Here is a 23,463-nt window from a genome sequence, read left to right on the forward strand (position 1 = left end):
CAGCTGTGAGTACTCACAGTACTGACTACTGAGTACATGCTGCTAAGGATCATGGCTGGGATCATCTCATCATAAAAGATCCATTTCATAACTGTGTATAACTTGTGTCACTGCCCCCAGACTAACCCACATGCCTCAGGTGAGCCTGTAGAGCTTTCTGAAAGCCACTTTTCACTCACCTCGGCATGGCACAGCACGTTTTTTTTTTTGCTTTTCCATTAGCGATAGTCCCTGGTCCTTTTTTTAGTACCTGCTCTGACGAGGTTCCATTGAGCTGAGCCGATACTTTGCGTGGTGTCGTCAGACTGCCGGCAACTGATTGGTCAGAGCGCCATGACTGGAAGAGTCACGAGCAAGACGTCTGACACAGAAATCTTACCGAACAAGGCTGATCTGTAGATCAATTAAAAACACTTCAAAATCCTGAAAACTTGCGCCAGTCTCCAACTTTTAGCATGGAAATGTCTAAAATCCTGATTGTCGCGATCATGAGCAACAAGGCGCATCGCAATCCCTGCCGCTAATAGAGCATTTTACTCTATTAGAGTAGCTGATATGCTAACGCCTTCCCTCCATCAGTCATGATGTAAAATGCATCACTTTCTGTCTCCACAGACACAAAAAACAAAACAATGCAATACTGGGAAACACAGAGAGTCTGTCAATGCTTTAAAAGTAAGGGACATTCGTTTACATTGAAAGGTTACATGCTACAGCTTTAAAATTACTGCACTTGACCTCAGTAACTTAATTTTCAGTGATTTACACTTACTTTTTTGAGCTACTTATAAAATGCTAAATAAAATTGGACATTTACCCAAATTAACTGAGTAGTATCAAATTTATTTTAAACATGCATTTATGGTTGGCATCTGGGATAAAAAAACCAAAAAAAAACCGAGTTGGCATTTCTGCAACAGTTGTAATAAATGAAGTTGGGAATAAAAAATCAAAAGGAAGTCCATATAAAATTAAGTAGACTTTTAGTGTCTATGAAGAAAAAGAAGAAGCTCTAAGAGCCATTCTTCATATGCTTGAGACGGTTGCACAGTGCCAGACTCCTGACGAAGTAAGAATAATGGGACGTCAGCGAAGTGCACCAAATGTTGTGAGAACCTAAAGAAAAGCTAGCGGGGATACATCTTGCTGATTGTCTAAAAGATGAAGTTATTGTAAGCCCATGAGTACTCCCTTTGTTTTTAGCATTTAGTATATTGGAGTACATTTTAGGGACAACTGCGACATTGATAGTGCTGCTGCGTATGGAGCTGCTCATGAATCATAGCATTCAGATCATCACAGTGAGGGAGCTGCTCCAAAGCAAATCCAAAATCTGAAGATGCAAAGACAGTGTGAGACATACTGCGTGTCTCTGTGTGATAAAATAGTGACCGACAGGAAATCTTTTAGGTAAAACGATAATATGAAAATGTGTCAAAGATAATCATATTCATTTACATAGCCATGCACCAGAATACATGTCCTGAGAGAGACTTCCTTGTTTAGAATGCTTAAAAGAGTCATGCAGGATTCATATCAGGAAAAACTCTGGCAGACTGACATTCATGATAATAGGTACTGAGTGGGTGATTCTTACCTGAGGGGTTAAGCAGCCGCCAGGTGATCATAGGGTCCGGCCTGCCACTGGCCAAACAGCTGAGTGTCACGTTACTGCCCTCGTTCACTATGATGTCGTCTGACACCTTGTAGATGCTGGCTGGAACTGGAGACATGAGAGAAATGACGTCAGGGTTAATAAGGTGACGAGAACACGAAGAGCAGAGTGTGCTTCGCTAGACACAGCGACATGAGGGATCCCACGCTGCGGTTTTACCAGTGTCAGAATGATTGTTTTGAAACCTAAAAAGACCATATTTGGATGAGAGGGTGGGGCTTATGAATAAGCAAGGGGTAAGATATATCTTACTGAGTCAGCTACACCATAGACATGACCTAAATTACATTTTAATCTACATGGTGCCATAATTTCCAAAATGGACATTAAAGAAAATTGTTTGCTAATGATGTGTCATCATGGATGAAGGAAACATCCATCCATTTTCTACCACTTTTATCCTCCACATGAGGGTCGCAGGGGCGAGCAGGTGTACACCATGGACAGTTCACCAGTCCATCACAGGGACATTGAGAGTGTCCAATTTACCTAATCCCCACATTGCATGTTTTTGGACTGTGGGAGGAAACCAGAGAACCCAGAGAAAACCCACACACACACAGGGAGAACATGCACACTCCACGCAGAAAGACATTTCACAGAATTTCAAAGTAAAAGTGCTTGTTTTGTAGGTCACGGGCCATGTTTTCATGAGTGGTGGGCCGCATGTGGTTGTAGTAACTGTTTGTCAAATGCAAACACTTACTTATGTGCTCTTTTTGCGTAACATGAAGTACTGTGTATGTTTTATACTGCATCTTTCTCCAAATCACAAGTTCTTATCAAAGTTTTTACACCACACTGCACTATGCTTGTTTACCATGCCAGCTGCCTTACTATAATACAGGCTATAAAGAGAAGAAACTCACAAACACAAGCTGACCTTGATTCTCTCAAATGAAAGGAGGAGTTTGAAGAAGAAGCTTTAGAAAACCCCCTTACTACTGTATCACTCAGAGTTGCTTTGAGTAAACTCTCTCAACCTAGGATCCAAATAAGCAATTTAATCTCCTGCCCCGGGACCTGAGCTCATGAAAACTCATCCCAGCTCTTGTCTTATGGGACAAACCCGACACTTGGCACTGATTCTGAGTTCAAACGCATACTGTGAGCAAAGACGGTTTTTAATACAAGAAGGTGAAATGAAAAATGTTTGTGTGGGTGCAAGTGTGTGTTTGTGAAAGTAAGACTGGTCTGGTCTGGTCTTGATGTGGCGCTTTATGATCATCCTGCTGCCTCGCGATCACTATCTACCCCTACTGCTCTCACTCCTGTACAAACAGGGACGTAGAGGGAGGCAGAAACCTTAACTCTGAGAGGACAAAAAAAAAAAACTGATGAATTAAGAAGGTACAGTTCGCTTTAAAGTGAGTCAGCAGCTAAGATGCAATCAATCATGAAAGATGCAGCGCGGGCATACATCACTGTTTTCACAAACTGTGGGTGAAGGGATAAGGTATCGTGTATGCAGATATGCAGACGTACAAATAATGATCAATGGGTCTGCAAAATGATGAATGTTGGAACAGGCATAATGCAGGACGAATGAGGGAGGGCAACAGCTCTTTTCCTCTGAACCTGTGATATGTGGGTTTACTCTTCTAATTTCAGCTACACGTGTATGTGCAGCCATGTGTCGGGTCTGCATTTTTATGGACTTGACACATGGGCTAGGTCATATTGCTGCGATGAACCCAATCCCTCCCAACAAGACACTCAACACGGTTTTAGTTATAAACTAACAATTAGTTAAGGTGTTAAACCATTAAGTGGCATGTTTCTGGTTTCCTTTTACTATAAAAACTACAATTCACAGATTCAGCATGTTACTGAGTCAAAATCCCATGATTGAATGACACATTTTAGAACCATCTTTTTAGAATATTCTTGGGCAAACCTTCAATGGGTAAAATATTGAATATTAAATTTTTATTTATACATTCGGCCTCAATTTTCAAAACACCGTATCCATTCCATCATTTTATATTCATGAATAAGACTAATTTACAGGTCAATCTTCATTTGATTTGATAAAAAAAACAACAACATCAAGTTGTGTTGAACAAGTTATGTCAGAATATAAAGAAGGTTTAAAAAAATAAAAATAAATAGCTCTGACACCGCTCAGCACCTTGGTCTGTTTGTGTTTGTCACAGTAAGAGAAAAAGACTTCCTTAACCATCTGATGGAGTTCACGAGGTGGAAATAGAAGAATGTTGCCAACATTTCAATTTTATAATATTGCATCGGAACTCTGAGTAAGAAGTAAGGAACCTTGAGTGCTTTAGTTTCACCTCTGTTTAGCCGTCCAAATCAACGCGAGGTTGGGTAATAAAAAAATCAAAGCTTGTTGGCTACCTGCTTAAAAGTGTCAACAACTGCTGGTGTAAAACATAACACAGTGCCTGCTCTCAAAAACTGTTGTAAATGTGTCCATAAACGGGGCACTTAAAGTCCAACTGCTCCATTAAAGTAACTCACTAGCCCTAAAATAAATAATGCATAATAGATATACTCTTGTTGTGGTTTCGACGCATGCCAGAGGTTACAGTGGCTTCTTCTCGTTTGATTTCAATTTTACTGCTTTTAATTTCGGTGGCTCTGCTTGACAGGTGTTCATGGTTTGACCTCAGTGGAAAAAAAAAAAACTTTACTGAAAGTGCAAGCACATTTGTAAGAAATGCAGTGTGTGGGATCATGTGTATGTACCGATACAAATACAAGCATATGCTTTTTAAATCAACCTGCTGTGTTGAATTGAAATGAAGCTGCACCATGTCTTACATATCAATGTTTTCCCAAGCAACAATATTTCAGACTTTCTCTGTTTTAGATTGTTTTTCCCGCAGTTATTACGGAGGCGCTGTCTCTGTACGATCAGCCTCACACCCATACTAACATCTCTCCCTCTCTCTGTACACACACACACACACAGTAACCCCAAGTAAACCATCTCCCTAATACTAACTGACAAGACAGTCACACTCGCTGCAAACAGCATCTTAAATGAAGTCATACAGAATTATTGCTGTAGTCAAAAGACCAAGCCAAAATGAAGATGTGTTTTGCAGATATGGGGAGATGAAATGAGGGGATGTCGGGGTGGTGGCACTCAATTGAGGTGACAAAGAATCCAATTGGCTTTCTTTTTTTTTTCCCCACCTCAGAAACAACCAAAGCGGGGCGGGTTGGGGGAAGTTGATTGGCTGAGCGGAATATGTGACTGGAGAATTAATCCTCGAGTGCATTGATAAAAATGGATTGTGGCGGAAACAACAACCGCTCATACTCTGATAACCCTGTCACCCCTGGGGGGGGGGGGGGGGGGGGGGGGGGGGGGGGGATGGGGAGAGGAAAGACAGGGTGAGCAGTGAAAAAAAGAGGCAAGATGGAACAAAAGGGAGACAATAATAAAGCGGGGGGAAAAAAAGTGTGAATGACATTTCAGCTCTAACAGTCCTCTGTCTGGGATCCTGCTGTCAGCCGTGGAGGAGGAGGAGGGCGAAGAAAGAAGTGAATTGTAATCACATAGGTCAACCTTAAAGGAACAATGTTGGAAAGGGCGGCCATTTGAAAAGTACTTTACTATTGCAACTGCAGGATGGATGAATTCCACAGAGGTAGACTGCACTCTGCTAATGTTTCCTCTAAGGACAGGGATTCGAAGCATCACTCGTGACGATCACTGGAAGCACCAGGAATGGTATCTTTACGGTTTTATCTGATACCAATACTGCTTATCAATACCAGTACTTGTCATGTATAAGCCTGCCGAAACCAATGGACTCCACTGTATTGAAGGGCTGTATTTTTATTTATTTTTACAAAAAAACTCTAATTAATTTTATGTGGCCTGCCACTTAATATCTAGTTATAATGAGTTATTTCTGTATGTTTTTTTTATTTAATTGATTCACTTTGCATCATAAATACATTAATTGTGAACAATTTAGTGTTCCATATCAAAACAAGCAGTATTATTTTTGAACTATGATAAATGTTATAATGTCAATGTATTTTTTCTCAAAAAGTAGGACGCTTTTTTCACTTGACAGTCCATTAGTCATTTTCCCTCATTCAAAAGTGTTGGATTGGGGTTGGGCTGACTTTTGTAACTGCTGCTTGAGTGGCATCGTTCATGGGATTATTAGGAATTTCTTAAAACAAGCAAAGCTAAACCAAGGACGCTGCGGTTCCAATAACAATAACAGCAGCAGAAACTCAAACACACTGACTGTTGCATTGCAAAGTTTTAACTCTAGCAACCAGAGTCCACCATGACGGCTGAAGAGTAAACAACACAGTGTCACATATAACAGCCTAACTGCAGCAGCTTTGTTATTGCTAACAAATGGCACATTCACATTCCCAAACGTTTTAAAGTGAAATTAGAATAAAACAAACCAAGATATCAACAGTGGCACCATTTATCCAGATGCTTATTGATACTTCGGCATTGACTGACCGCTACCAATTAAATACCAGTTCACAACACTCATCCCTAACAGGCAAACACTCACTTCGATGCCATGAATTTTGTTGCCCTCATTCATGGCCGAACATCGCAAACTGCAGGCTCCACAACCACTATCTAACCACTGAATAAATAAATAAAAACTAGAATAAAAACCTAAAAATACATTTTAAATAGTAATATCCTATTTGGTTTGGTTTTCCAATTCCTCATGAATAATAAACCTCAAAACATTATAATACCTTGACCTTGCTTTCAACTCCAATTTAAAATTTCAAAGAAAGAAAGTAAGACAGAAAGGCAAGACGCAGCTAAAGGCACAAACAAACATGGAGCAAGAATAATTAAGGTGCGTGTGTATTTGTGTACGTGTATTTTGAAATAATTAATGACTCACTCGCCTTTCATTCACTCTATGTATTTGCAAAATAATATGACACAAACCTCTCTAAACAAAAGGTTTAGGTGAGTGAACATTTAGATCTACTCCACAAGTTGAGACATCCTATTAATACTATAAGTCTGCATTATTAGCAAACACAACATGTGTGTTTTAAGCTGTTATCACACAAGCTGCACAATTAACGAGATACTTCTCTTATCACTTGATTTTTACGCATCTTGGTTCATTTCAAAGAGTCAATGTTGGGGTTCTCTTCATTTACATGTGACATGATTTTAAAACATTCATACTGGGGGAAAAAAACAATCGAACAAATGATCATTTGTTTTTCAATGGGATGGATTTAAAGGAACAAATCAGATAGTTTCTAACTCTTTCAGAGGCTGAGTATAGGACAGGTGGCACTATGTGACTCTCTCACACATATGACTGCAATAAAGAACTTTAAATGCAATCTACTCTCTAATTTACAACGACACAAAAGTGAACATCAGCGAGTTTATGTATGTAAACTAGGGCGGTTTGTTGGGAAATGAAGCTAACAAACACGGCACAATAGACAGTGAACAAACATCATTAAACACACATTAAAACAAGAAAAAAAAACAAAGGCATCATTATTGATTGGCCATTCAGTGAGTCTCACTCTGTCAACCACACCAGAGACTACAGCATACTTATAGTATGTTAGAGAGCAGTCTATTTAATTAAGATCAGGAAATATCTTAAGTGATGATGCTGAAGTCCAGATTCCCTGTTGATTCAGAGTTTACTTAGTTCACACCTAAGTCCGCTAGACTCGGTACGATTGGGGGTTGCAACATTCAGCCCGTCCGAGTTTACTTTCACACTTTCGCACTTTAGTGAAACGAACCGAACCTTCAGAATAACGTATTCCCCTCCTCGCCTGAGGTGGCGCTGCATCAAGAATTATTGAAGAAGAAGAAGACATGGCAAACAACGGATAAGAAAACTTGCTCATCTGTTGGTTAATGCAGGACAACTTCTGTTTCTGCCACATCAAATCCTTGGGGTTTTCATGTAGTTCGAACATGCGACACGCGTGTATACTTTGATTGTGTTTACCCACAATGCCCTGTGTTGTAGTCCGCTTCCTTGGTTCACTTGAAGCAAACCAAGAGCTACGTTTTTAGAATGCACCCTTAGAGACTTGTAAAATATTTCCCCAGTGCTCTCTTACTCCCACCCCACATCTCTCCCCTCCTGCGTTTCCATTTCTTACAATCACAGGTGGTCTGTTCTTAAAAAAACACGGCAGCACTCTTGCTTGGTCACATGTAGGCATATTGGGCATAACATTAGCCTCTGCATAGAAGTGGGGAAGGCAGCAAGGAACAGGATGTGCAACCTTGCCCACCTGGACTCTGTCATATTGCTTTATATTCAAGCGAAACCCATTCATTACAATTCAAGGATTACTGCACCAAACTCAAGTCCACTCTATGGGACACATGCAGCAAACAATAATAATAATAGAGATGAGCAGAGCACAAACACAATTAGATCTTAGAATATCAAACGCGTTGTTATCCATGAATCTTCTGGATTGTCTCTTTGCATCATTTTACATGTTTTGTATATTTCGCCTTTAGCTCATTTCGCTCCCATACATACCCCTGCTGGCTCGCAATGTGACATTTAGAGGAGTGATGTGGCAGCAAGTGCAGAAGAGGCGCGCGATTATGCTCAGCTAATTTGAAACCATTAGAAGATAATCAGGAAAAAGCACTTGCAGCTCTTTGGCTTTTTAGTGCGAAGACGCTTTACTGCCAATTACCTGCTTTCTATAAAACAAGGTCAGAAACAAACCTTCCGACCAAAGAACAATATGTGCAGCTTGTTGGCCACCAAGGTGAACCAGTGACTGTGAATTGGAGGCCTGAGGGTCACATCCAGCTTGTGAAAGCTTCAGCAGGCCTGCAGAGTATTTTTCAGGGGAGTCACGGCCAAGACAGGCAGCAGCAAATACAAAAAAAACACAGTTACACAAACAGAACACATATAAAAAGAATCCACATTATGAAAAACAAGTGCGTCTTGTAGAGAACTCTCGGTTTGGATTTGAAAGCGGTCAGTGAAATTAACCCTTTAACACCGAGCGTATCGCAGACGACACGTTTGCACAAGCGCACTTTGCATTACCGTAATTACGTGACAGTTTGTGCTATTGGAAAAAATTCCAACCATTTCTGCTGTGAAGTTGCAAGTCAAAGCCAACATGTGGTTATTACGGTAATTTTACTCACGCTGTCGCAGGAAGCCAGAGAATCAGCGTCTTTGTCACCAGAGAGGAAAGTTGTAAAAACACCCGCACATAGTCTCCTAGAACAGTGTTTTTTTTTTTTTTTTAAGTAAAACTTTTTGTTTTTCTTCATTTGAAATTGTTAATATACTATTTTAACATGGGGTAAAATGTAAATAACTGCCAGATATTGATTTTATTGTTAAAATAAGCAAAAAGGTGCAGATGGTGTTCTTTCTGCAACATGTTGCATGCAGAAGGTGCAGAATGGACAAAAGCCTTTTTGCCCAGTTCAGTACAGGCATATGGGACAGAAAGCAACAAATGATCCAGTGAACGGGAAGAGTGAGGATCAGCACTTCTCTGTTAAATGAAGGTACAAATGTCTGCGTATTGCCTTACATATGAAAATATACCAGTTCTTCATTTTTTGTTTAGCTTCAACTGACAAGAAGATTACGTCTTCGTTTTCTACACGGTCTACGGTAAAAAAACACAAATGTCACCATTTGAAGAACGGTGCCAAATTAAAGCTCAGAGCTAATTTGCATTCCCTTGGCACTGATTGCCACATACTGATTTTCACTCATTTAAAACATCACGTCTGGGTGGAGGGATTGGAGGGACGGTCTCTTTTTTTTTCCTTGTGAAGAAAACTTGTGCAATTGGACAGTGTTAGAAGGTATTTTTTATCATAAACACAAACACAGCCTGTCTTAGAGGCAGTAACAAGAGTATCGCAAAACCTAGTAATAAACACAAAGGAGAGCTGAGTAGTCTGACCATTAGACGTCAAATTAATTAGTTCCAAATATTCCCAGGCTTTAACTGCTGCTGCTGTGGCAGCTGAAGGAACAAGAGAGGGTCAGGAGGGGAAAACCCCAGCTATACTGAGGGGTGAGATGTAGGAGGGGAGGGGGCTGACAGCAGCCGATAATATGCTGCTGTGAGGGCAGAGCAGCACGTGAGAATGAAAGCAAGCAATATCATCAATCAAAATATAACAAGTGCCGCTTATTATACACAATATTCAATAATTAATTTACCAACGCCTCGTGCAAGATTAGGGACGCTCTTCTTCAGCCTGTCGGGACACTGACCATCAAAGCGGGTTAAAATTTAGCACGTGCTGCCTCTCAGGATTTCATTCTGCAGTTTAAGTCTGAGTGAACACGTTTTATTATTAGATCGATGTATAGATATGGTTAGATTTGTGTTTCCAGTTCATAATATTAAACAATAGTCTTATTTTAGGCACAGTATATCATTTCTGGTGCTATGGGGTAAGTCGAAACATTAACAAAAGCAGCGAGGGATCATGGGGAATTGTCTTGCTGTCTGGTTTCCCCTTTATAAATCATCGCAGAGCCTGCAGCAAACAGCAATGGGTGTTGTGATCGGTGATTGAAACCTTACATTAGTTCATGATAGAGGGACAGGGTAGTCAAATGCCCAACCTGTAATCAACTCCTCCCTCACGCTTTCCTTGCCTCACATCACTGCCACCGTCAAAGCTTTGCTGCCACCACCCCAGCCTCTATCTTCCCAGATCTGAGTCTAATGCCAATTTTCCGTTATACAGTTCAAGCACTACACGGCTCGACTCTACTCGGTTCGGTATCGGGCACGTCGTTTTCCATTACTCCTCAGCGTAGATGGGTAATCACAGCACGGCTGCACGAAACTGCCGAGTGACAAGTTCTTTTCAGTGTGCTGAATCGTTAGAATAAATAAAAAAAATGAGTTCAGTACTTTCTGCATGATTGGAGCGCAGCAGAATGACACAGTCACTGAAGTGAAATAAGGTGGAAGGGGATGTGATTCGGCTCATGATTGCCGGCTTTCGTCAGAAACACACCAGAAGTATTGAGATTTTGGAGATTAACACATGTTTTCAGGACTTTTAAGTCTCTTTAACTGATCTACAGTTTTGACAGTGTGTGATTTAATTCTTGCGTCGGATGTCGCGCTCATGACTCTTCACGTGACGACACTCACTGCCAATCAGTGGCTGTCAGTCTGTCGACATCAAATTTTTTGCAGCGGATCAGCTCGCTTGGAAGGTACTAAAAAAAAGAACCTGGTACCAGGTACTATCCCAACAAAAAAAACGAAACAAAAAGAAAAACACGAGTAGAGTAGAGTAGAGTCGTGCTAGAACTGTATAGTGGGGAAATGTCTGTCTTGCTTGGGCTCACTCATGTGCAGGGGTTTCCTGCATTGCGCTCCCTGTTTAGCTGAGTATGCTGCTTGGGCATTCCAGGGAGCAAAAGAGTGGAGCAGTAACAGTATTTCCATTTGTTGCAATAAGTAGTTTTAACTATGACATGAATGTTCCTGACTAAAAGAGACACATTTACAACAAAATGAATAACACTACAGTGTAATTTGTAATATTACACATTATGTTTTTTAATAAATATATATAGAGAAAAAATACTGAACCTTAGATAAAATGTTGCGGCAACCTCTGGTGGCACCTTCCTCATGCAAGGCAATCATGCAAGGCGATGTTAATCCACAAACTAAATTGTAGAGTTAAGGCCATTCAAATGACTTTCTCCCAGAAACCTGATAAATCTGTGGCCAAAATGGCACCCCGACACATAATAAGGCTTAGAGAGCGACTTGAGAGAGGAAAAAGGCCAGAGGAAATAGAAACGATGAAAGGGAAGAAAATAGCAAAATATAATCTCCATGCTACATCTCCAAATGTCTGCAATGTGCTTGTGTTGATAAAGGATATCTTTTTAGATTAATGCTACACCTTGTGGCTGAGTCTCTGGTTGTAGTTTTACAACTGAATCATACACACACACACACAAACACACAATACATTCACAAATTTTGTTTGGTGGTGACAGTATATGCTGTGTGAGTTACTGTTTATAGGCACCAGTGATGTCTCCAGTTATTCACATCGGCTTTGTTAATCAACGTAACGATGGAGCACAAATGTACAGACACATTTGCCGGCATGCGTATTGCATTTTGCAAAATAAAGGTGAGGCCGATCCTGTTTATTATAAAACTTGAGGGTGTGTATTTTGCACACACACACACACGTCTGCACTTCATGTATAGTGAGGACAATCATAGACATTATACATTTCCTAGCCCCTTACCCTACACCTTGACCATCACAGATAAGTGCCTAAACCTAACCCTTACCTAAACCCAATTCTAAAGGCACAAAGCGCGCACAGACCCAACGTGCAACGTCATCAATGCGCACCGTGCAGGCTGCGTGTGCAGCCCAGAATTTGAAACCGCATGCAAAGAGCAGGACAGCGCATGCGCAAACTGAATTTCAACCCCAGCGGTAGGTGGAGTATAAGCCCCGCTCACCAAGCAGAAAAAAACATTTCGACAACAAGAAGTAGTCGCCAAGGATACTCGTCCAAGCCTCGAACCGTCTGACACCCTGACTCCCCTGCCCGATTAGACCGTTCAGCTGTGAGCCTCTCGAACCAGACGTGTCCGAGAGATCTATGGCATTCTTCTCTTCTTCTTTGGTAGGAAGATGTCATAGTGCCTCCAGAATTACACTGCCACCCGATGGTGAAGTCAGATACTACAGGACCCTGACGCACTATGCGATGCACACTTTGTGTTCCAGTATACTCTAACCCCAAAACCAGGTCTTAACCCCCAACATGCCCTAAAAGATATGAAGACGAGCCAAAATGTCGACACATACACACGTCCCTGCCTAGCGCTGCTGAATTGAAAGAAAAGTGAATGCATAAGTGTGAGAGGGTTGGCTGACTCTGCTGTTACTTCTGCAGGAGTAGAAGCTGAAGTTGCTTGGCAATGCCGGTGCAGCAGCTCCGCCACCCGCCATCCTGCCCTATCTACTCTTCACTGTTGTAAAAACACATGAGGCAAAGTGAAGGCAGATGAGAGAGAGAGAGGTGAGGACAGAGTACAAGACACCACCTTAACCAAAAAACTGTAACCGTCAGCATAGGCAGTACTTTAAAAAAAAAAACAAGATGCCGAAGAAACTTTCAAAGGAAGTAGCGGATATGAGACAGATGTGATGGTCTGCTGGAGGCACTGATAGACGTGAGGGAGAAATAAAAAGTGTTTTCTGTGACATTCTAAAATAATAATAATGAAAAACAGCCACTTTTTTCCATTTGAGACCAACCACATTTTCATCTGTCCTCAGTCTACTTGAAGACAACAAGGTGATTAATTAAGGAAATATTTTTGTTGTTGTTTCATAAGAGGTGTTTTTCCAATAAGAGTCCCAAAAGGCGAGCAACTAATGCAAAAAAATTTAATTGGTGTTTGCGTGAAGAGAGGAAAAACAAGTGGTGTGCGGCAGAGATGATGCTGTTCTTGCTAACAAGCTCTACATGAGTGGCCAGGGAGGGTAAAGATAGTGTTTCTTTTCCCATAAAATGAACTAATGGCGACTCATGCGCTTGTGAAAAATATCTATGTTTAAATTCAGCATAAGATGTAATTCTTATCTCGGCCTAATGGAGGTACCTCCGTAAATCCTTTGCCTCCTCAGGTGCAATAGCTTTGCTCAACGTCCACGGAGACTGGAGGGCTTGCCAACAAAAAAAAAAATGGTGAAAGAAGATTTTTGCATTAAAGCCATCTGATGATTTAGGGGCTTATGATATCATACAGCTCATGATAATGAGAAAAACAAAGATGAGTAGACAAGCTAAATCCAAGGTTATAGAAGACTGGCTTCAGTGGCTGCCTTTCCCTCTACAGGTATACCATTTATTCAGCTCTTTAATACCACTGCCTGCCCTTTGCACTTCCACTTCCAAATACCATCCCTCATTATGTCACTTTGTCCAGACAAGGTTTATTGGAGATCATACGCTCCTCAAAACCCATATATGTATGCAGCTCAGTTTAGACGCCTTTTATGCCCCACTACTTCCCATTTCCCTCTCAGTGTGAAACCGCCATCACCTCCTATTTATTTTGCCCAAGCTATTCCAAGTCTCATCCAGTTACAGCTGTTTCAGCAAAACCTTAGCTTCTGATTGAGAGTCGGAGGTGTTAAGCAAACCATTCTTTTTCTCCTAATGTCGCTATTGCTGCAGTTTTATTAGGAGAAACAAAACAAACCAAAAAAAACAGTCATTATATTGTATTTATCTGTGCATTTTAATATATACATTATTAATAAAGTTCATATGCATTAATATTTAAATGTATTGTGATATCAACAATAAAATCACTTGAGGATTCAAAATATCACTTGAGGAAATTGATAAAAAAGTTTCAAAGGGAATAATTACATTAAAAATGCACATTTAAATGAGCTGTGGAAGTTTCACAGAACACGTAAATATTCAAGAGATTATCCTTTGCCATAAAAACAAGCTGTCCATTAACGGAGGAGGTATTGAATGCTCTCATTACACACTACTAAACTTAGATGTGGCCGTACTGATTATGCCAATTAATTGTGAAACAATGAGATCAAAGCAACAACATACAGTACATTTTTTTCACTGGCACACAATAACAGAGATCTATCCCCAAGGATGGAAGGTGGAAGTCAAACCTGCAATCAACACCAACCAATCAATACTTCATGATCCTCCTCCATTCAGTGGATCCTATAATAAGGAGAGTGATTTTGTGTGTATGTGTGCGGGTTCAATGATGTATAAGTGCATTCTGTGTACATGTGGCCATTAACGATTCACATCCTTTCCCGGACTACAGGTCTCCCAACATTTTTGGTAAGCAGCCATTAACTCTTAACCCCGAAAGGTTCTTCATTTACTTCGGTCTGCAGCCTCACCGACAGACTCTAGAGAATCTAATTATAAAACAGCAATGGGGAACAATGCGACACAGCCAGCTCACACATGACAGTACAATCTGTATGTAAAGAGAGAAACAGCACTAACCCACATTTATGTACACAACGCAACACAACACCAAAATGTCACAGAATAAGATAGAAAGTAAAAGATTTCTACTTTTTTTTTTATTCATAGCATTGCCTTCTAACTTTCCTAATGACATTGAACTGTGAAGTCTTGGGACAATTCGAGGACAGAACTGTGTTCCAAACAAACAACATTGTTTGATTTATTCTGTCAGTGTCTTCCAGTGTCTCTTCAGCTTAAGAGATGAACTAAGTAATTGGTTGATAAATGATTCAGTTAATTTAACCCTTAGAGCACAGAGCATTTGGGGTTTCCATTACTATGTTTAAACGTACAGTATATACAGAGGCTATACGAATGAGCAGTATAGAGTGTCTTACATCCTTTTTTTTCAGCACAACCTAGACAATCTAATGAAAAAAAAACCTGAGCCAAAAGTACTCAAAATATTTAAAATCGGATTCAATTTGTGAAATTTGGAAAATACATCACAGTTCAAAGTTCACTTGGCTCGTTTTTATGAACAAAAACAAAAGAAAAATGCTCTATTTTATGACTTCTGCACAATTACTGCTACTTTATGTCACTACTAAGAATGTGATATAAAATGAGTCATCACTTTGACTCAACAACACATAAGAAGACGAAAAAAAACAAATTTTTTAAAGCCTGAATATGTGACCTATAAACACCACCCCCAGGATGTCCATATAAGGAGTTGCGTATTATTCCCATGGCAATTTACCATGAGCACTAAGGGTTAACTGGCATTTCAATAGCAGCTGCGAAACTTAACACTACTAATCTTACATACCTCAGTCATAAACTTGCCTGTTTGCTTATAATTGGTACTAAATAAAAAACAACAACAATGCCTTTCATTAAAATATACATTATTCATGGAATTTTGAAATAAATTGCTGTTGAAATTGACCCCCTACTGGCTAATTAATCTCCACATGAACAAGAGCTCTCTGTGAGGTGATATGTCAATAACCATCTTACAGCACATACTCCTGATCCACACAACACAGTAAGCACTTTGATGGTTTAATGCTTGCATGACCACTATACTACAGTACACATTTACAACACCACGTGTCACAAAAGCTGTCAACGGGACTTTCATGAGCTGGTTCTTTCCCTTCCTCAGCACAACCATGTGTAGACAGCGAAGTGCTTGGCGGTAAATGCCACCACAGCAACGTAAAGGGATAAAGAATAAAGGAAACATGGTTTAATCAGAACTGATCCGATCAATAAGGAGTCCATTTTGTGAGGCTTCGTCTGGCCTGAGCTTTGTGCACCATAACTGTAAAATGGGCAGCAGGAAGCATTGCTCAAATAGCAATAATGCTGTTAATCATTGTAGTGTCATTTGTTTCTGGTATTTCACGAGTTAGGATTTGTTAATTTTCTACAACTATAATGGGAAATCCATAAGTAGTCGTGCCACTAGATGGCTCATTATTGCCAATATCAGGGCCAGCAAATTCAAGTAATAATGCTGAAGTGAGGTCAGCCAAAAAAAAAAAAAAAGTCATCAAACATTTGCTTTCATTGGGTTTCACAGTGTTGCTTTGGAGAATGAAATGTACTGGCTGTGCTGTTGCAAATCTGCACTTACACTGCTCAGTGCATAATGCAAAACTTGCATGATGGCTGTTCTGGGGTTATCTGCTGTTTTGCATGATGTACTCCAGCAAAACAAGCTGGCTCAGTCAGCTCAGTCAATTAATGTAATACAAAGTGGCAAACAGATAACCGATTTTGCAGTAATCATCTGTCCACAAACTGAGTGTGTGTGTGTGAAAGTCATCACTGCAGGCAGCCAGCTGCACTCTGAAATGATGATGAACTAAACGGTAAAAGGTTGTTTAATAGGCATTCACATAATGAAAAAAAAAGTCATGACAGCTAATAAGACTTGACAGAAATTATGCTTTTTGTTATTTTAATATTTATGCTGTTTAGATTTTTGAAAGAAAGAAAAGGAGTGCCTTAATTTGCCCTTCTGTTTTCAGTTTTAGCTTATTTACCCATGACTTCAAACGTTTACAGTATTCTCCCCATATTAAAATTTTTTTTTCTGAGTTAAGCCTATTCGTTGTGAACCATGATAAACGTCTATGGCGATGGCGGAGTTTGCACAACACGAGCGCTGTAGATTATTTGCTGCCATAGTGTTGATTTCGAGATCTGCCGACACTCATGCAGCTTGTTGATTCTCACTGTGTGAGGAGCTGTGAACAGCTGCTGGAGTGAAAAGCACCTGACTCACTCAGCTGGAGACCACCCCACATTGCTCCATACAGACACACAGCTTGTGAGTTGAGCTCACAGCAGCTGCAGCTGCTGTCATAAAAAGCGAATGAAGAGGGTGTGTTCGTCATCATATTTTTTGTCACACGTCCCTGTGGGTGTCACGGTGCCTTTCATTTTAACGGGGCATTTGGAATTAACAAGTCTATAGTTGCAAAGTTCAACTGAAACGCCCGCCTGAAGTGAGAGACCTCCAAATACAAGATGGTTGCTCTGCACAACAACATTGCACTATAAATGCTTTGCATATATATATATATATATATATATATATATATATATATATATAAATATATATGCAAATTGGTACATACGGACAACTCCTGTCCTTTCCGAGTCTCTTCCTCCGTCCCGTCCTGCCTTGAATTTCCAATGTCGCCATTCTGTACCCTCAACTCATCCTATTTGCCTCGTCCATGTCATCTTTCCTCTTAGTCTTCCTTTCCTAGTTTCCGTTTTTGTGCTTTGCCTAGAGCTGCGGTCTAATGAGCAAGTGGCTGGTGTTGGGAGAGTGTTTTCTCGCTCTGAGGACAGATAATAAGCCCGTATGTTATTCACCACAGTGGCAACTGCAGCAGCCGACCAGTGCCAGCTCTCAAAGACCATCCCCCCCCCAGGGAAAAAAAAAATATTTCCCATCAAATTCGTGGCTGCGCATCAAAGTACCAGGAAGAAGGACATACTTGACAACACTCAGCGACTGTGGCTGTGAGATGCCTTTGCATTAGAGAGCAGCATATTGTAATGAAGAGTCATAAATATTTTCCCTCTACAAGTGATAAGCTATTTTTTCTCATTAGTGAGATGTATTTTTATTTTCTCCTTAGGCCTGTGTTTTGATTGCAGTGCATGTGTGTACTTCTAAGGGGAAAATTCACACCGAAAATGGAATAAAATTAAACAAAGTGACATCAAGGCAGCTGCAGTCACTTTACGGAATGTTCAAATTTAGTCGGTCATACTTTCGCTCGCCGTATTAAAAAAAAAAGTACTATCATAAGAGAACATTTCTGACAACATTTCACACTACTTACCACACATTTTTAGATCAAATACTTCCCCGGGATTTCTGTAAAGCAGCTCTCCATCAAAGAGACATCCAACACGACAGATTCTCGTCACGATGAGTGTTTAGCAGTCTGCTGCCACACAGAAGATTTAATATGTAAAGCACTGCTGGTTATAACATATGGTCCAGCAAAATAACATGCCAGACATCTGCTGGGGCAGTGGGCACTTACAGAAGTACCAGCCAAGATATCTCACAGGTAGAGACTGAGGATGTGCACAAGTATGTGATCTATAAAAAGCCCACGACAAGTCAGCCAGTGTGTTTTAAAACTATGACAAAATAGCTCACAAAACCCTGATTTATACTCATTTTGTGGCTTGACAAAATTAAATGAGGTGCACTTTTAGTTTATGCTCAGTCAAAATGTTATAGTCTTCTCCATGTAACCACACATCTCCAGCTCTTTCATTCTACATTGTCTCATCCTGATTCATACCTGTGCCGCTTTTTCATTCATTTACTGAAGTGTTTGATATGACTCATGGGAAGGATATTTGGAATTTACTTTTAGTGAAAAAACAATGTGAGCGACTGCAGCGATGTACCAAATCAAGAAAGCAACAGGAATGAGATGTTCTGCTCTGACATTTGACGATAAAACATCTACATTCAGTCATATTGCATGACAAAATATGACTGTCCACAACATAGGAGGAAAATTAACATTGAAATGTTAACGCCATAACAGCAAAGGACGAGGCCACAAGCTCGATGAGCCTCTCCATTTCACAAATCCTCCGTTGTGACACCAACATTATCCTCTTTCATTAGCTCTGTTACTTGTTCTGTTTCATTAAACACATGGTACAGTTGAGTGTTATGGGAATGTCACATGCATTCCCTTTTTTGGTCATAAACTAATTAAATATACTGTGACAATGACATCAGATGAGCGGTTAATGCATCACCTTTTGCTCAAAAAAACAGGGCAATGTGCAACATTTCACAGGTTTGTGGAATTCCGCATCAATGCAACATATAAAGCTGTCACCAATGTCAGCAGGAGTTGTCGTAGATATAAGTGTCTGGAAAAAAATAAAAATTCAAGGCCGTCCATCGACTAGTTGTTGCATTTGAGTCTGAGTCAAAGTGGTAACGTGGCCGAGAGAGCATCAGGCCTTCCCTGGAGCTAGTCCGCCGGCATGGCTAAAAGCAGAATGAGTGATTCTTGTTGCTATTATAAGAGGGCTTGCACTTATTTTTCAATCTGCTGACAGTAGAGAGAAGTGGAAGAGTTAAGTAGTTTGAATCAACGTGGTTCTTATAGCAGCTCTGCGCCTGCAACACCTGAGCCACAAGGTACACTCTGAAATGAATTCAATAAAAAAAGAAATAAACAAAATCTCCCTCCTCATGTACAAAGCACTTACTGATCAAGCACCATCATACCTTAAAGAACAAGTCTTACACCAAATCGCTTCAGTGCCACAATGCCTGGCTTACTTGTGGTTCCCAGTCTATAAGAGTAGAGAGTAGAATAGCAGGCAGAGCCTTCAGTTACCAGGCTCCCCATGTGGAACCAGCTCCCAGTGGTGGTTCAGGAGACGGACACCCCGTCTGTATTTAAAGTTTTTAAGACTTAAAACCTTCCATTTTGACACAGTTTATTGTTAGAGCTGGCTAAGGGAAACCTGAACCATTTGCCATAGACTTAGACTGCTGGGGAGGTCCTGTGGTGCACTCACACTCACTTCCTCACACTCAGGGTATGAATGTGACATTATTGCACATCATTAAGCTTGTTCTTTCTTTCCCTAGCGTGTGCTTTTTCTTCCTGTCCTCTCGCTGTCTCTGCCATCATCTTGCAGGTTGACCCTGGGCTGCAGGATCCAGATCCAGTTGTGAGGTGATTATAATTATCATTGGCATTAGCAGTATTGTCAACATAATTATGCTGTGACTCAAATTGATATCAGTACAATTTCTTTTCAACAATCTGTGCAACTGTGTGTATAAATGTCACAACTGACTCAGAAGTGTCCTGTCTAAACATATAACTTGATACAACTGCTGGTCCTCTGCTGGTATCTCTACCTCGCCTCCCTCTTTCCCTGTCTGTCCCCCTCCCTGCTCTTATCCAGCCTCTGGTGATAAAGGCAGGATCAAGGCTTAGCAGTAGGACTGACCTGAACAGCAACAGGGCTGAGTGGCAGACAGTTCACACAAAAAGTACACACACAAACACAAAAACAGCAGGTGTCCCGGGGTAGTAGGCAGTGGCGGCTGGTGATGAAAAACAAGCACTACTTGAACATGAATTTGATAACGGTGAATAGACAGAAAACTTCAGTATGTCGCAAAAGGTCTTTCTACAAGTGATGTGGCTTCATTGAGATCACACAGACTTTGACCTGGAGCTGCAGATCAAACACGGTGTACGAGCCAAGGAGAGCTTTGCTATCTTATTCAGGTTATTCATTGCCAGAAGGGCTTATTTGGGTAATGCTCATCCCTCATAAGCTATTTACATGAATCACAGGCTAGTGTGGCATGTGCATGTAAACATAGATGTATACTGGAGTATTCCACTCACTTCGGGATTGGTCAACAGGGAAGTGATTTTGAATGACGGCCACAACAGTGTCGTTTGATTGGCCAGAGGGATGTGGATGCAACCAATGAGAGAGCAGCACCAGGTCATCTGCTTACCAAAAGTTAAAGGACAGTCATACACACTCATGTTACCACATCATGGTAAATGCATGTTACCAGGAAACGTAAGTAGTTAACTAAATACAAACAACAGTGTGCACAACAAGTACACGCCACACAATGTGTAAGTAATCCTTTTTAATTTAATTTTTTCATTATTTATGTGGAACATAAATTGCCTTCTTTTGTCTGCATTGTTGATGGAGGTGTATGGAATTAGATTGGTGTCAATATTTTCACTTTTCACAAAGCAAGCAAACAACACAGAAGTAGTCACTCGCTTTCCGTCTGGAACTCGTTCCCCAACTTTTCCCTGTCGATATCTGACAAAATTATGCAAAAGGTTTCTAACGTTTATAACCGTTAGTTACTTACAATTATAAGTTCCAGACAGACAGTGACTCTAAGCTTCTGATGACTTCCGGTCCATTGAGCTGTCACTCCAAAACTCAGTAGCCAATCGGTAGGCAGCTCTCTAAGGCCTGCCCGTGGTCAGAATCGCAAACAAAAAACATTGGCACAAAGAACAAATGAGGGAGCTCAAAAATGTCATGAAAAGTGTTGTTTGAAAATATTGACACAAATCTAATTCCATAGAGGTGACGTCCTAGCGCCCCTCACTGACGAGCCACCCACTCTGGTGGTAGGGCAAAGAAAAAGCTGGCGACTTTCTATTAAGCCACAGCAGGGGAAATGGGGAAAGCACAGGTTAGAACGCATGAGGGAGGCATCCTCAGAAGGCAATCACAAGAAGGACCACATAGGCAGTGCTACATGTTGTATGATTTCAGACACACACTGACAATACCTCTGCACACAAACTAACCTCGTCTTTACCTCTTGGAGAAAGCAAGTGAGGTCAGGTTTAACTGTGCCACTCAATCTCACTTCCATGTGCATTCACAGGCTTGAGTTCCAAGGAGTTGTTCATTTATCTGACAGGCCCAGGTCACTTAGATGATGGAAACAAGATGGAGGGAAAGGATACTGGCAGGTTCTATACAAGTAATAGTTATGTGTGTGGGGAGAGGACGTGATGGAGAAAGAAATAGTACTCCTCCATATCAGAGATAAGACCGGGGGAGATGCTGGTCAGAACTGATGGCCAGTGGCTCGCCTGGTTAGTCAGTGAAATATGGCCGCAGAGGCTCACCTGCATCCCCAGCAAATACCCCGGCTGTCATGGCTGCCCATGGGATGGCCCCATTTAAATGCATGAGAGCACTTCTCACAGCCAGCATAAAGAAGATTAAAGGAGGCTGCATTTTTTTTTTTTTTTTTTTCTTTCAGAGATCCAGTCTAAGCAACATAAGCTCAGTAGCCCAGGGAGAAAAAGGGAATGGTAAATTGTTGCTTTCATTAAAACTTCAAGGAGTCAGTTTCATTATGAAGGTTCAAAGGCATTGGTAAATGTGTGTGGCTGCTTTCTCCTTCTCTCTTTCTCTCTTATTCCTCAACTTCATTCAGTTGCGTAGCTGTATGAAATAATGGACAATGTGACGGTGACATGCAGTCTTGTTCCTGGAGGGCTGTTGCACACAGATCTGTGTCTCGTAGCTGGCGTGGCAGGCACAGTGGGGTACATTGGCTTACTGCTGGCCCATCACACAAATGCTTCTGGTGGGTTTGTTGGGAGGTTTTCAAGAACCCCAAATCTCTTATTTTGATTGCTTCTTCACATCCTGCATCCATGAGTAAGCTTTGGTCCATGTGACATAAACGATGTTACCAACCTGTATTCACCACGATAAGTGCGGACTCCATGCTTAAAGTCAAATGCAGCTGAAAAATTATTGGGATGGAATAGAATGTGATAGCGCTTGCATGCATGGGCAGGAAGTATGGAGATGCCTGTAAAGATTAAAAGCTGAAAATAAAGTACAAAGAGTGTTTTCTTCTGGTTTATTGCACTTTCTGTTGTTGTTTACATGGACTTGGGTTATTTTAGTTCTTTGCTCATGGTTTCCTTGTTATTTTTTATTTTGTAGCTCCTACTGGTCTGTATCTTGTCTAGCTATATCTACAGTGTTTGTCCTGCTCCGCCCGGATGTGATTCACCTGTGCCTTATAATTTTTCCTGACTACCTGGTCCATTTAGTCTCTGTGCTCCACAGTCGCTTTGTCAGTCTTAGTATGTTCTGTTTCTTGTGTCCTCATGTTCTGTTCCCGCAATACTCTTTGGGCTTTAGGTTATTTTTGCTTTTTTATTTATTTAGTTTGTTTTTTTATTCAAGACTATTTTTTGTGTCAATACTATACTGCATTTGGGTCATATCTTTCCTGCACCCTCACATTTTACTTGTGTTATTTTATACTGCAGCAGCTGTTCACTGTGAAAAAGCTCTAAAATTCAGTATACACTGCCTGCAGTGCACCAAACACCAGAGCCAGTGAGTACGTACCGTTGATGATGAACATTGTAGATAGTTTTGTATGGAAGGGGCAAGAAATTAAGGATGTAAAAATTCACAGAGGAAACTAAAAGCATGATAATCATGACCACTGACTTCAACAGTTTTAAATTCATAAAATGTTTAATTTGTCCAATTTCCTGGACGTGTGCGGCCCAAGCTTTGACCTACTTCATTCCCCATTTTAAGTCTTACGGACAGCCATCAATTTACTGAGAAAAATTATCATAAAAACACAGAGGTCATACACTCCTTTTAAGAAAACGGTTGCCTGCTGTTGCTTTATGGGAGCTGACAAACTGCACAATCCAA

At 40.7% G+C, this 23,463-nt stretch overlaps 1 protein-coding gene across 3 annotated transcripts in view; it reads right to left on the bottom strand.

The window, feature by feature from the left end:
- Positions 1-23,463, bottom strand: part of lsamp (limbic system associated membrane protein) — a 610,217-nt gene that overhangs the window by 26,320 nt on the left and 560,434 nt on the right. For all 3 annotated transcript variants that reach the window (XM_058633310.1, XM_058633309.1, XM_058633308.1), the window contains one exon: positions 1,598-1,723. In XM_058633310.1, the coding sequence (XP_058489293.1) occupies positions 1,598-1,723 (126 nt within the window). The remainder of the gene's footprint in view (positions 1-1,597; positions 1,724-23,463) is intronic.

This window comes from Solea solea, chromosome 7 (genome assembly GCF_958295425.1).
Source record: "Solea solea chromosome 7, fSolSol10.1, whole genome shotgun sequence".
NCBI lineage: Eukaryota > Metazoa > Chordata > Actinopteri > Pleuronectiformes > Soleidae > Solea > Solea solea.